A 14,635-nucleotide genomic window follows, 5' to 3' on the forward strand; every position below is an offset into this window, starting at 1 on the left:
AGGAAGGATTTTATATGCCTTTCAATGTAAGATACCAGGATCTGAACCCAAATATCAGGAGTTAGAGAGTCATCCTTGGTATCCATGAGGGATTGTACCCATGACTTCCCTCAGGTACCCAAATCTAAGGATGTTTAAGTCCTTCACATCAAATAGCGTGGAATTTGCATATAGCCTATGCATGTTCTCTTGTACACTTTAAATCATCTCTAGATTACTCATAATACCTAATGCAATATAAATACCATGTAAATAGTTGTTATACTGTATTGGTTAGGGAATAATGACCAAAAGAAAGTCTGTACATGTCCAGTACAAATGCAATTTTTTTTGAATTGCTTGAATCCACAGATGTAGGAGCCATAGATCTGGAGCCTGACTGTGTATATGTATACATACATAGTTTTTTTTGTAGTTCTACCGTGATCTATAGCAGCAAGTGAAAGACACACAAGTGAAAGCAGATGGTTTGTGTTGATGGTGTTACTACAACTCTTGTGTGCTTAATATTAATAACTCTTGTGTGCTTAATATTAATATTAAAGTTTGCTGTATTATAATAATGATTAGCCATTGGTTATATTATCAATAGTAGCAAGAAATTTACTAGATAGAAGCTTTATGGATTAAAGTATTTTACCAGCACTATAAAAGGGAGCCTGTCCAGTCTCTATCCAACTTCCCTTCAATCCATACATCCATCCACCCATTAGTCCAGTCATCTATTAAGTCCAATCACTCATATTCATCCCATCATTCCACACATTTTCATTGAATTCCATTATATCACCTGTAGTTGTAACTACTTTTAATAGATTTTAGGATCATTGTTTCAGAACATTACTCTCTCTCTCTATATATATAGAAATACACACACACATACACACACATATATACACACACATATACAAATATAAATTAAATAGGAAATTAATCACACTCATGTATAATCCCTTATTTGTATATATACTTGCATTACATATGTGCATTATATATATTACAGATGTATATTTATGTGTGTATGTATACATATACTGTCAAAACCTGTTATTCAAGGTAGTTATATTCTATAAAGTTGCCATGAATGCTGAATTAGTGAAGACTGAAACATCCTCCTAGAGAAAATACAGGGTTAGGTTCCTAAGAGGCTCTGAGTACATTTTTGTCTGCCAATAAATACATAACCTTGTTCTCTGTGTGCTTCTGTTTAAAGATACCTCATTTACTACATACTGTCAGTTTATGATAACGCATGCCTGAACAAAATTTAGCTAATGCACGTATTTTCTCTGTAAGGCAACTCAGAGCATTCTTGCTCTTGGGAATACCAGACAGCGCTTCAGCACTATGCTTGGGGGCCATTTTAAACAGTGAAATAACCAACAAAAAGCACAAATATATAAAAAGCATGGCACTGAATAGATAAGAGACTGTGAGAATGACACTTGTTTATAATGTGAGAGCTAAAACAAGGCAGCAGAATGTCATCTTGTTAGACCTCAGCTAGGAATATGTGTATCAGGCAACTCAAATTTTTTGCTCCTCTGTAATGTGCACAAATGACCACAAAGGCACTGCACCTATTGATTTGGAGGTTACATATAAATTTTAGTGAGTAAGAATCTGCAAATAATGAGAATACATAATACATAAATACAACTGCTTAAGGATTAAAATTTAAATGTTATAGTTGTTGTTACATAGTAATGAAAGGCTAAAATGCAAAGTAGTAAAGACATGAATATCCTTTGGTGATAAAGACTGAGGCAGAGGACTTCTTAAGATGTGCTCTAAATCCATGAGTCTTGAATAAATTAAATTTTCATTGAGTTAGTTTTAATCATTTCACCTATATCTTTTTAAACATTGAGGAGAATTCACTTGTTTTAGTTGCTTTATCTAAAGAGGTGTAGCCAACATGGATTCATTTATGAAATCAACATCATTTTCAAGTTAATTATAATGAAAAGATTAGGAAAGAACAAAATTTCTCACATCAAAGTAGTTGTCCTCATATATAGCCTATCATTCCCAGCAGACCTTCAGATAAGTGAAGTGCAATCAAAAGACCAGAGGAAAATGGTATCTCTCACATCGAAGAAGCTATCCCGGCCTCTACAGAGGTGAATTTACCTAATGCTTGGGACACTCATTCATAGTTAATGCCTCATCACACCAGATTGACCTCACGTTGAGCCATAACTTCCCAGCCCGAATTAAGCCATGAACTATCACCACACGTGCTTGTGAAGTGTGTGTCTTGGGACTTGGCCAGTTGCTATCCAAGCAAGTCTGTCTGGTGTGGTCAGTGGCCTTTCAGTCTTGCCACTGGGCCAAGCACTTACCGTAACAATGGTGTAATGATTTGGGAAGGTTTTGGTAGGATACATAGCTCTCATATATTTTGAATGAATTCCACATGTCTCTGTAACAAAATATAGGAAGAAATTAGAAAGTTGTTTTGTACTCAGAGTTTTTTTGATAACTAAAATTCTGAACATGAAAGTTTCTTAGAAAAATAGAAAACTAACTAAAGAGTGGATTGAAGATGGGAGGAGGTCACAATTCTGACCCCTAAATTTCCTCCAAGCCAAGGAATGTCAGCATTTTGGAGCAAAGTGAGCTAAATCAAGGTCTATAAAATTGTTCTGTGAAGAGTCAGATAATACATATGTCAGGCTTTGCAAGGTCATCTGATCTTTGTTACAACAGCTCAACTCTGCCACTGTGGCCCCCAGGCATTCATAGACTCTCCTTACAGAAATGAGCATGGCAGGGTTCTAATAAAACTTTATTTATGGATGTTGAAATTTGAATTTCATATAACTGTTATATGTCACAAAATATTCTCCTTTTTTGCCAACCACTTAAAAATGTAAAACAATTCTTAGTATATATGGCAGGCCATACAAAAACAAGCAGAGCGGACCAGATTTGGCCTGTGGGCCACAGCTTGCTGACCCCTGAGCTGAACGTACTCTAAATTACACACTGCCAGTTTGCTTTGCTCTGGCTGCTTCCCTCTTTCTCTCTCTGGCAATTACAATGAGACTTTCTACATAGCACTTGCATCTAGCTGACAGTTCTTATATGTAAATGCCCTAACATAACAAAAGTCAATAAAAAGGGATTTGGGATTTGACTTGCATAATTACATATGATATTGTTTACAAAATGAGCTGATTTTACTGCTTATTATTTCCAGTACAGTTTCCATTTAATCAGTGTAGTTTCCTGTAATTTGTTTTTCACAAACTATGGCAATGATTTTGCTTCATTGTTTTGCTTTTTAATCTGTGCAATAACCTTATTTAAGGAGGTCAGAAGCACCAGGGTGCATTGCTATTTCCTCCACAGCAGTGAAGGGACGAGGAGTTTTCCGTACCAAAATCCTGTTACCTCTAGTTCTGAAAGAAAACATCACTATTATAGGTTTTGTTTAGGTTAAAACAAAAAGTGAAATTGATAGTTGTCCAAAGAGCAACGATTTTTGCATCTGGACACAACAGATGTTTTTCTCAAATAGGTATGAGGTTGGTCTCCTTATCAGCCTTTGATCCAGGAATTTCCTTCTTCAGAATATTCTAGGGCCCCTTCAAGTCCACTAAATAGAACTCTCTGATAAGAGTCAGAGGGTGGGAGATGAAGGAAAGGGAGTTCAAAAAAAAAAATTCCGTATTTTTAACAAGTACACCAGGTGATTCTGATGTACTTAAGTTTGAGAACTGCTCTAGGAGTTGATCTATAAAATGTAATTTAAGATTAAATTAACTTTTATTTTTCTTTTTTAGTCAATATCACCAAAAAATAAATATTAACCTCAATTAGGGAAAGACACATTTGATACTGTTAAGAAGTCATATGAGAAGAAAATAAAATGAGATCTAATCCACTTACACAATCAAAAGAATTCAAGTGAGGGGAAAAATGTTGTACAATGAACGGAGATATGAAGTCAGTCTCTGAATTTATTTCTTGGAAACATGAGTGGCAAATTCAAATTTTTAAATACCTAAAGTCACAGGCTATAAAATAAAATGCAAACTAAGCTACCAGTGTTGTAAAAACATGGTACCGCCCTAGTCATGATATCCTAAACAGGACACATCTGCTGTCTACAGACTCCAGCTACCATTTCCTACCACCTGCCTTTGAACCAGGGATACTGGAGAAAAGCCCACAGAAAGCACGATCTTCTACCATTGTTTCTTCCAGATCTGAATAATCTAAATTATGATCGAACAGAATACTTCTGGAAGTACACACAGTAACCCAATAAGAATGGTTGTTTTGCAAAGGAAAAGTAGAAAGGTCAGGAATGAGGTTTTGTTTGTTTCTTTTTTACTATGTACCTTTTAGCATGGTTTAAAAATGTTTAGCAGGTGCATACTTTACTTCTACAAAATTTTCTTAAGAAAGAAAGTACCAAACAAAAATAATTTGAAAATATAAATGGGATAAGCCTGTGTAATGTGGCTTTTAGTAACTATAAATTATAAGAAGGGGCAAAAGACTAAACAGATGAGTAGCTGAAGCAGCCGAGGAATGTACAGATCAAAACTACCTTGTATTCTTTATGCAATTCTTATAAGGATTGACATGATGTCAGCAAGACAGCAGAATAGGAAGTTCTGGACTCCTTTTCCCATCACAGACATAACCATTCAATAGTAACACATGAATCAGTTCCCTCTGTGAGAACTCTAGAAACTACTTGAGAGGCTCCTGCTTACTGGGAAAGTTCAAAGCCAGCCACATTGAGACCAGTAGAAAAAGTGGAATTATTCCTTTGACATAATCCCTACCCCCAGTATAGCACTGTATGATGAGGAGGGAACCCCCCGACTTCTAGTTTTTCCCCAAGGATGGAAAGAATTGGACCACACATTGAACATCCCAACTTTTTCTGGTGCTATCTGAGGGCTGGCTTCTACCTTTCCTTTCTTAGAGAGCTGACAGGACCCAGCATACTCTAGTCTCTTAGGTACTACAGAGAACAAAGAGGAGTTTTGAACTAGCTTGGAAGAACTTATCACAGTTCCTCCCCTTGGCTCCAGTGAGCAGGAAATGAATCCCAGTTCCCAGCTTCTCCCTGGGGAGAAAAAGATTTGGACTACATACTAATGTCCCAACTTTTCAAGGGACTGCCCGAAGGACTTGCTTATATCCTGACTGTCTTGGAGGACTAACAGGACCTGGCATATTCCAGTCACCTGGATGCCTGTGAGAACAAAGTGGTTCAATCTAGCACAGCCCCTCCCAAGCTCAGCACAGAGAAAAAAGGCAAAAAAAAAACCCAACCAACCACAACAACGAAAGGAGCATCCAGATCCCAACTTATCTCTGGGGACAGCTTAGCTCAGCACAGAGAAAAAAGGCAAAAAAACCCAACCAACCACAACAACGAAAGGAGCATCCAGATCCCAACTTATCTCTGGGGACAGAAAGAATTGGACAGGGCATCTTATGATCCAAATTCTCTGGCGACTGCCTGCAGAACTGGTTTCAGTCTTGCTTATCTTGAAGGAATGATGGGACCTGGCATACTCTGGATACCTGGGGCCCGTAAGAACAAAGAAGGTTGGACTAGCATGAAGGTTTGTGGGACCTCCAAAGTCTCTGATCAGGCTGACTGGTGAAGGTTTCTCCATACAAATCCAGTCCATGAAGACTGAGAGAAGTAGCTGTTTTGTCTAATGTGTAGATATCAACACAGAGAGTAGAGGAAAAGGAATAAACAATGAAGTATGTTCAAAGCAAAGAAACATAAATAAATAAATTGACCCTTAGGAAGCAGAGATATATGATTTATCTCATTGAGAATTCAAGATCAAAAAGATGCTCACTGAGGTCAGGAAAACAATGCATGATAAAAGTAAAAACTTCAACAAAGAGACAGACAATATAAAAAAATTGCCAAAAGGAAATCATCAAGCAGAAGAATATAATAACTGAACTGAAAAATTCACTGGAGGAGTTCAGTAGCACAATAGATCAAGCAGAAGAAATGACCAGCAAACTCAAAGATAGGTTGTTGGAAAGTATTAAGGCAGAAGAGCAAAGAGAAACAAAAGAATGAAAAGGAGTAGAAAAAGTTTAACACACTAATGAGATACCATCAACTGGGCAAATATATGAATTGTAGGGTTTTCAGAAGGAGAAGAGAAAGAGAAAGGATGAGAAAGCTTATTCAAAGAAATAATGGCTCAAAATTCCCAAATTGAAGAAGAAAATGGGCATCCAGGTCTAGGAAATTCAAAGAATCCCAAATAAGATGAACGTCAATAAATCCACACCAAGACATACTATAATCAAATGTCAAAAAACAAAGACAAAAAATTTTGAAAGTAAAGGAAAAGTAGACTCTCACCTCACTAGAGTGTGATTCTAAGAGCTACTTCCTTATGCACTGAGTGCTCACTAATATGACTCACTGCTCTGTGGTATTAGTTCATGCTCAGTTTGTATGACCACTGATGCTCAACCCAGACAGCTTCATGTGACACTAGAGATGGAGCCCTGGACCTCTTAACAGTGGTACCTGCTGTCACATAACTCACCTCACGGTTACCATAATCTTAATCTTATTTCACCACATCTGTTCCTAATCAGGCCTCCTAGAAACTAACAGCCCCGTTTTGCCTTGGTAGATCTACTTAGTAAGATCTTGGGGATAGAGATGTTGTCTGTATGTTTAAAAAAAATTTTTTTTTTTTTTTTTTGAGACAGAGTCTCGCTTTCTTGCCTAGGCTAGAGTGAGTGCCGTGGCGTCAGCCTAGCTCACAGCAACCTCAAACTCCTGGGCTCAAGCGATCCTCCTGCCTCAGGCTCCCGAATAGCTGGGACTACAGGCACGAGCCACCATGCCCGGCTGATTTTTTTTTATATATTATATATATTAGTTGGCCAATTAACTTCTTTCTATTTTTATGGTAGAGACGGGGTCTCGCTCAGGCTGGTTTTGAACTCCTGACCTTGAGCAATCCGCCCGCCTTGGCCTCCCAGAGTGCTAGGATTACAGGCGTGAGCCACTGCGCCCAGCCTAAAAAAATATTTTAAACATGAGAAAACAGAAAGGTCTCAATGGCTGAATATTTCATTGATGTCATTTCCAATTCTCAATGGGATGAGCAATTCCAAGAATTTCACTTCAAAGGGGTTTCAGTTTGGGCCTGGCTACTTAAAACCCCTTTTGGACACAGAATTTGATATCCAGCTTATCAATAGAAATTCTGACAAGGAAATAGGAAGTGAGAAGTGTTAATTAACCTTTTAGGGCAAAATAACTCAGTAGTAAGTGACAGGTCCTGGATTTGGAATCCATTAATCTCTTTGCTAAAGGTCTTCCTCAGGGAGTGAGAGAAAAGCTGAAGAAACAATGCACCTTGCTGTGCAGGAAGAAGCAGTTCATCTTTCTACAACCCTTCCATCTCAGAGCTAGAATTAATGGTAGAAATCATTAAGTCTAGTCTTCTTATTTTACAAATGAGGAAACTGAGGCCAAGGAAAGTCAATCATCTTACCCAGACTCGAACAGCTTTTCTTTCACAATTTGGAGCAAAATAAAAGCAAGAAGCCAGTAAAATTGACATCAAGTTTGAGAACTTTGGAGATAAAAGAGGACCTAGAAGGGAGAGGAAAGAGGAATTGCAGGCAGTGGCGAGTGTGGGCCCTGAAGTTAGCCCTCTGGTTTAACTGTGACACTTGTTAGAGTGTCATTGGATACTCAACTTCTCTTCATTATTACCTTTATTAAATGGTGTGCAGGACAAATGCCCCTAATGCAGAAGTGCAACATCATGATCAAGATGATAATAAAACAATTGTAATGATAACTTAACACCATTCAACATACACTACATGTCAAACAGCTATTTTTTTATTTGTGACACTACAAGTACATTCTTCCAATAATCCTATCAGGTCATTGTACAGATGAAGAACTGGGGCACCCAGGGATGACGTAAAATTGTCTGAGATCTCACAGCTAGTAAGTGGTAGAGCCAGGTTCCAGGAACTGGAACTAGATCCTGGACTTTTCATTTTCTGGAGTGTTGCTTGGATGCTGGCTCTTGCAGCCTGTCCAGGTTCCTTCAGGATCCTGTCTTTGCTGCTCAATCTACCTTGCTAAGACCCAGAACCTAGCTCTGACAAATAGAACTTTCAAGACACTATACATAAACAGTTTCCATAGGAAAGAAGTTATATTTAAATATGAAGCAAATCAGAATAAACAAATAAAAAGATGAATATGCTACCAAAGAAAGGTAGGAGGAGCCAGCAAGTATGAAAATGCACTCCCTATTGAAAACGGGTACCATGCAGTAAAGTTGTCAGGGTCTTGAGAGTACCTGTGCTAAGATAAACCTCCTATATTAACAGAAAGAAAATTGCACCAACCAGAGATTAACTAACTGGGGGTCATTTTTTTTTTTTTTCAGAAAAGTGACAAGATCAGGAAAACTGGGGGTCTTAATCTTTTGCATGCCACTAGTTGCAGAAGACTTACTCAGTTTATTGATGTTTGGCATTAAAGTACCCCATGTGTGTAAATATTCAGCTCTAAATCCATCCAATGAAAACAGGATAACTGGTGGTGGGTCAAACCTGAAAATGAGAAACAAAACAAATTGTCTATTATGTTGATTGGTTTAATATATATATATATATACTTTTCTGGACTACTTATAATTCTCTAAATTAGAAAATGCTTAGAAAGTACAGCAAGAACATAGTTCTGGGTCAAGAAATGATTATTAAATTCTACCATCTTTTGGATGTAATTATGATATGAAATTTAGAAACTATAGTTTATGATGTTTTATTCTTCTAAAGTTCTACATTTTGGTTCTTTATTATAATATCTCAGAATGTTAATATACACCTCAAAAGAATTACAAGCTCTTTTGGACTAGTATTTAAGTTAAAGTGATAGAAGGTAACTTTAGACTGTTGCCAGAGACTGCCATTCTTTAATTTGATTTTTTTTTCACTTTTTAAATTTGACTTATATTATGTACACACTCATTTCCCAGATCTGTAGTTTGATAAATTTTTACTAACTGAACTCTGCAGTATAAAAATCACCCAGATCAAGGAACAGAATATTATCAGCACCCTTGTGCCTCCTTCCAGTTTCTAAACCCCTCAAATCACACCCCACTGTGGATAATCAGCATCTAGACTTCTAACAGCATAGATTCCTTTTGTCTATTTCTGTATTTACTTTTAGATGCAAATAGAATTATATAGTATGTCTTTTGTTGAGTCTGGCTTTTTTTAGCTGACATTATGTTTGAGACTTCGCCATATTGTGGCAAGTAATTATAGATCGTCCATTCACATAGCTGTCTTGTATTCCAGCGAAGGAATAAACCACAACTCACTCATTCTACTGTTGATGTGCACTTGGGTGCTTTCCAATTGGGTCTATTAAGTACAGCAGCTATGAACACAGCACATTTGTTTTAAATTCCAAACATTGTGCAAGAATGTGAATATCTAAAAGAAATTATTTTCAACTCTGTGCCTAAGGAGCTTCACATCTACATTTTTGAGCAAAAACATATTTATCCAAGAAATTTGGTAATAATACATCTTTAAAAATTCCAACAATGAGATGGATCTGAGACAGTAACTATGGAACCAGAAACCACCCCTACTCCCAATCCCCTGCATACAGAAGAGGAGAAAACAGAACCTGATCGTAAGGTAAGGCGGCTAACTCAGAACACTGTATTAAACATCCTCTGAAGATGAGATGGGCACTCTGGTTTTTAAAAAATGATAAAAACAAAACTTGGCAAGCAAATTCCGCTGACTTCTAAGCTTGATACTGTTGAAGGCTTCTGGGCTCTCTGTACAACCAAATCCGGTTGTGCAGCAACTTAATGCCTGGCTGTGACGACTCACTTTTAAGGATGGTATTGAGCCTATGTGGGAAGATGAGAAAAACAAACGGGGAGGACTGGACGATGGCTAATTACATTGCACAAACAGCAGAGACGAAGTGACCTCCATCGCTTTTGGCTAGAGACACTTCTGTGCCTTTATTGGAGAATCTTTTGATGACTACAGTGATGATGTATATGGAGCTGTTGTTAGTGTTAAAGCTAAAGGTGATAAAATAGCAATACGGACTACAGAATGTGAGAACACAGAAGCTGTTACACATATAGGGAGGCATACTTGGGAAGGTTAGGACTTCCTCCAAAGATAGTGACTGGTTATCAGTCCCATGCAGACACAGCTACTAAAAGCGGTTCCAAACATTGTTTAAATGTCTATGCTACCCAAAGCGACCTACAGAGTCAATGCAATCTCTATCAAAATACCATCATCATCAAAAGTCACTTTATGATAAATACACCTGCACTTGAATGTTTATAGCAGCACAATTCACAATTGAAAAGCTGTGGAAACAACCCAAGTGCCCATCAATTCATGAGTGGATTAATAAAATGTGGTATATGTATACCATGGAGTTCTACTCAGCTTTAAGAAACAATGGTGATACAGCACCTCTTGTATCTTCCTGGATACAGCTGGAACCCATTCTACTAAGTGAAGTATCTCAAGAATGAAAAAACCAGCACCACATGTACTCACCAGCAAATTGGTATTAACGGATCAACATCTAAGTGGACATATAGGAGTAACATTTATCAGGTGTCGGGAGGGTGGGAGGGGGGAGGTGGGGATGGGTATGTACAACCACAATGAGTAAGATGTGCAACGTTTGGGGGCTGGACACGCTTGAAGCTCTTACGGGGGGGGGGCATGGGCAATATATGTAACCTAAACACTTGTACCCCCATAATACGCTAAAATAAAAAAAAGTAAATAATAAATAAATAAATAAATAAAAATGAAAAATAAAAAAATAAAAGCAGTTCCAGGCCAGCCTAGTGGCTCATGCCTGTAATCCTAACACTCTGGGAGGCCGACAGGGGAGGATCGCTTGAGCTCAGGAGTTAGACACCAGCCTGAGCAAGAGCAAGACGCTGTCTCTATTAAAAATACAAAACAATTAGCCAGGCATGGTGGTGGCTGGGACTAGAAGTCATGTTCCCGGCTACAGGTACACCATATAGTGTAGTCCCAGCTACTTGGGAGGCTGAGGCAGCAGGATTCCTCGGAGCCCAGGAGTTTGAGGTTGCTGTGAGCTAGGCTGAAAGCCACCGCATTTGACTTGCCCGGGCAACAGAGCGAGACTCTGTCTCAGAAAAAAAAAGGCAGTTCCACCACTAAAAATAGGTGTGTTGTTTAAGAAGACACATTCTGAGTATTCTCATAGGAGGCTGCATCAAGCAATTGAGATTTGGAAGCTGAACCAAAGCCTCTTCAAAAGCAGAGTGTGGACTGCATTTAAATTTGATTTCCATCTGAATGTTGCTAAGATATAAGAGAAGTCTCATTTGCCTTTTTCTTGTACGTCTGTGTTCATTTTTTTTTTAATTTTGGCTAGAGTGTCCACTATCCCAATTGAAGAATTACAGTACACATCATCCCCAGGATCCATAAATGTGTTCCTGGCCCACTCTGTAATAGTTTAGTAGAATTACCATTATAAACACATTTTAACCATCCACAATATTCAAAAAACAATTTGCATTTCTATAACTTACAGTTAAAAAGTTCTCTTTATGTTCCAGTGTATGCAGGAGCATATTTTGCTGGTTTGAAAGAGTATGATGCATATAGTTTTCTAGCAATTTTCTTTGTTTCTTTTTACAGCATTGTCTTTCTGTACTCTTGCTGATGGCTGCTAGATTTTAATTTATCTGTTTCCCTACTTGATAACATTAGTGATTCTGATTTCAGTTTTTCATTTGTTTTGCTTTTGTTTTTTTCCTCATGTAACTGGTGAAGGATCCAGGAATATGACACAAATGTGTAATAAACATTAATTTTTGCATTCTTTGGCAATTTTTTTGTTTTTTGTAACTACCAAGCTTTGCTACAAATTTATGTATTTCATTCAAATCAGTAATCTATGTTTGTGTGATTTCCTAAACATAATTGTGAATTATAAAAAAATGTAACATCATACTTATATTCCTAAATAGAATTAGTATGTCTGTTTTTGTATGGTTATGCTATATTTTAACACTCTGTATTACTTAGTTTATCTAGCTTTGGTGAAAAATGGCTCAAGTAGAAAAGCAGTCCCATTCATTTTAAGACAGTGTACAAAACTGTAAATAAATATGTGCACAGCGAATTGTCTTTCAGACAAAAAAATTCTGCCAAATTACCCAATATGATCAAAATGAAAATTCTGAATGCTGATGCTAGGTAAAAATAATAAAATGAGGCTGGATGCATTGGCTCACGCCTATAATCCTCTGGGAGGCCGAGTCGGGCGGATAGCTCAAGGTCAGGAGTTTGAAACCAGCCTGAGCAAGAGCGAGACCCCATCTCTACTATAAATAGAAAGAAATTAATTGGCCAACTAATATATATAGAAAAAATTAGCCAGGCATGGTGGCGCATGCCTATAGTCCCAGCTACTCGGGAGGCTGAGGCAGCAGGATTGCTTGAGCCCAGGAGTTTGAGGTTGCTGTGAGCTAGGCTGACGCCATGGCACTCACTCTAGCCTGGGCAACAAAGCGAGACTCTGTCTCAAAAAAAAAAAAGAAAAAAGGAAAAAAGAAAATGAGTTCAGATTTTTCAATGTGCTTGAGTAAAGCTAGAAAAAATACTAGCATAACCATCTAATTCCACATTATATAACAAACTGAGGATAATCTGGAGAACAAGTATACTTGGCTTCCTAGAATACAAATTTATTGTAGAGTACTAACAAATGTCTGAGTCAGACATTGTGCTGGACTCTGAGAAAAAAAGGTATAAAAGAATTACAGCCCTTATCTAGGGTATGAAGTTTAGAAGTAACCAGGAGTGGTATGGGCTAGATTTGAGTACGGGGTGCTATTCAAGTGCATTAGAAGGATGTCAAACTCAATCTGTGTAAGGTGAGAACAGTCTCTCTAGGAGGTGTGACATAAGCTAAGCCCTAAAGAACAGATAGAAATAACATGTAAAGAAAATGGTACTAATGTTTTAATCGGGGAAAATACTTTGTGCAAAAAGCCCATGTGAGAGATATGATACATGCAATAATCTTTATGAATCTCAAAAACATTGGGTTAAGCCAAAAAAGCCAGACATAAAAGAACCTATGGTATAATTCCATTTATATGAAATTATAAAACAGGAATTTGTGGTGAAAGAAATCAGAACAGTGGTTGCCCTTGGAGACAGGGGTGGGTACAAAGGGACATGAAACATCTTTCTGGGCTGGTGAAAATATTCTATATCCTAGAAATAGTCTATGTCAGAGAGTTACTCAGGCTTATGAATTTCTACATCTCATTATGCCTGCCAGACACTTAGGATACAAGCAATTCAATGTGTGTGAACTACAGTATACCTCAATTTGAAAATAAAAATGGAAAATTGGGATGGTTTCAACTGCAATGTGCAGAAAATTCATCAAGAAATCAAAGTGGCCTAGTGCAATTTGCATTAGAAATACTTCTTTTTTTTATAAAATCATTAGCATAATTCTGATTTAAAAATGTATGTTCATAAATATGCCATCAAGATAACATCACAACTTAAAAACAAGATCAGCCATGTATGGGATGAAGAGTGAGATCAAAAGATCCAGTACACCCATTTCTTAATACTTAGTGGCCTCCCTGCCTCTCCAAGCTAGCTCCCATAGAGCTCCATAGTACATTTTACACTCTGCTGTCATGAACATTATTATAACTAAAATACCCTGGATAAATTCCTGAAGATCAGATTTTCTGGCCTAAGGACAAACTTTCAAAGGAGACTGAAATACTTTGTCCCAATTCTTTCCTTACAGTCTATCACTCTATGTCAATTTGTATAGTACTTCCATAAGCATGACAGGTGGCTGGTACTTTATATGAATTGTGGTGTACTGATTATTTCATGGAATAAAAATTGTGTCTTCTTTTTATTTTTATTTCTTTGATTTCTAATGAGATTGAACATTGCATCAACATTATTTCTACTGCCTACGATGAAGTTTGAATAAGAGTTTGCTATATGCCAAAAATTGTCATCTCATATTTATTATTTCATGTTAGCATTAGCAAAAATATCTAACAACCAGGTGCTGATGTCATCTCTTGCTTACAAATGAGACAGGTAGAGAGGATCAGGTAACTTATTCAAGGTGTCCCGCTGCTAGTAGGGACAGAGCTAGACTATTGGCCCTCATCTGTCTAACAGTACACACTTCTTACTATACTATGATGACTAGCAAAATAGTAAAACAAACAAACGAAAATACTAGGCTTAAATGCCTAGCAAGAGGATATCCAGCCACTAAAATTGTTGCCAGCAAATATTATTAATAGTGGGCAGGATCATCATTGTACATTTGTCATGCAGGGACAGAGCACATGGGCGAAATTACTCCAGTGGCCTAAATGGGATGATGGTCAGTGTCCCGTTTACTACCACCATCCCTTTCCTCACCAGCTTCCTTTCTGGTCTATCTTGCTTCAGGGTTACCAAACCAGTCCCGTAGTTTCTCTATTACTCTGCTCCAGCTCTCAGATCCTCAGGTGGACAAGTGACTTGCCAGGCTGGA

General features: G+C 37.6%; 1 protein-coding gene and 1 pseudogene across 1 annotated transcript in view; one reads left to right on the forward strand and one right to left on the reverse strand.

The window, feature by feature from the left end:
- ENPP3 (ectonucleotide pyrophosphatase/phosphodiesterase 3) overlaps positions 1-14,635 on the reverse strand; it is a 76,605-nt gene that overhangs the window by 43,194 nt on the left and 18,776 nt on the right. The window contains exons 6-7 of the mRNA XM_012736623.2: positions 8,510-8,607; positions 2,346-2,425 (exon numbers count right to left, since the gene is read on the reverse strand). Coding sequence (XP_012592077.1) covers positions 2,346-2,425; positions 8,510-8,607 — 178 coding nt within the window. The remainder of the gene's footprint in view (positions 1-2,345; positions 2,426-8,509; positions 8,608-14,635) is intronic.
- Positions 9,640-11,269, forward strand: LOC105855553 (eukaryotic translation initiation factor 4E pseudogene; annotated as a pseudogene).

This window comes from Microcebus murinus, chromosome 5 (assembly GCF_040939455.1).
Source record: "Microcebus murinus isolate Inina chromosome 5, M.murinus_Inina_mat1.0, whole genome shotgun sequence".
Classification (NCBI taxonomy): domain Eukaryota; kingdom Metazoa; phylum Chordata; class Mammalia; order Primates; family Cheirogaleidae; genus Microcebus; species Microcebus murinus.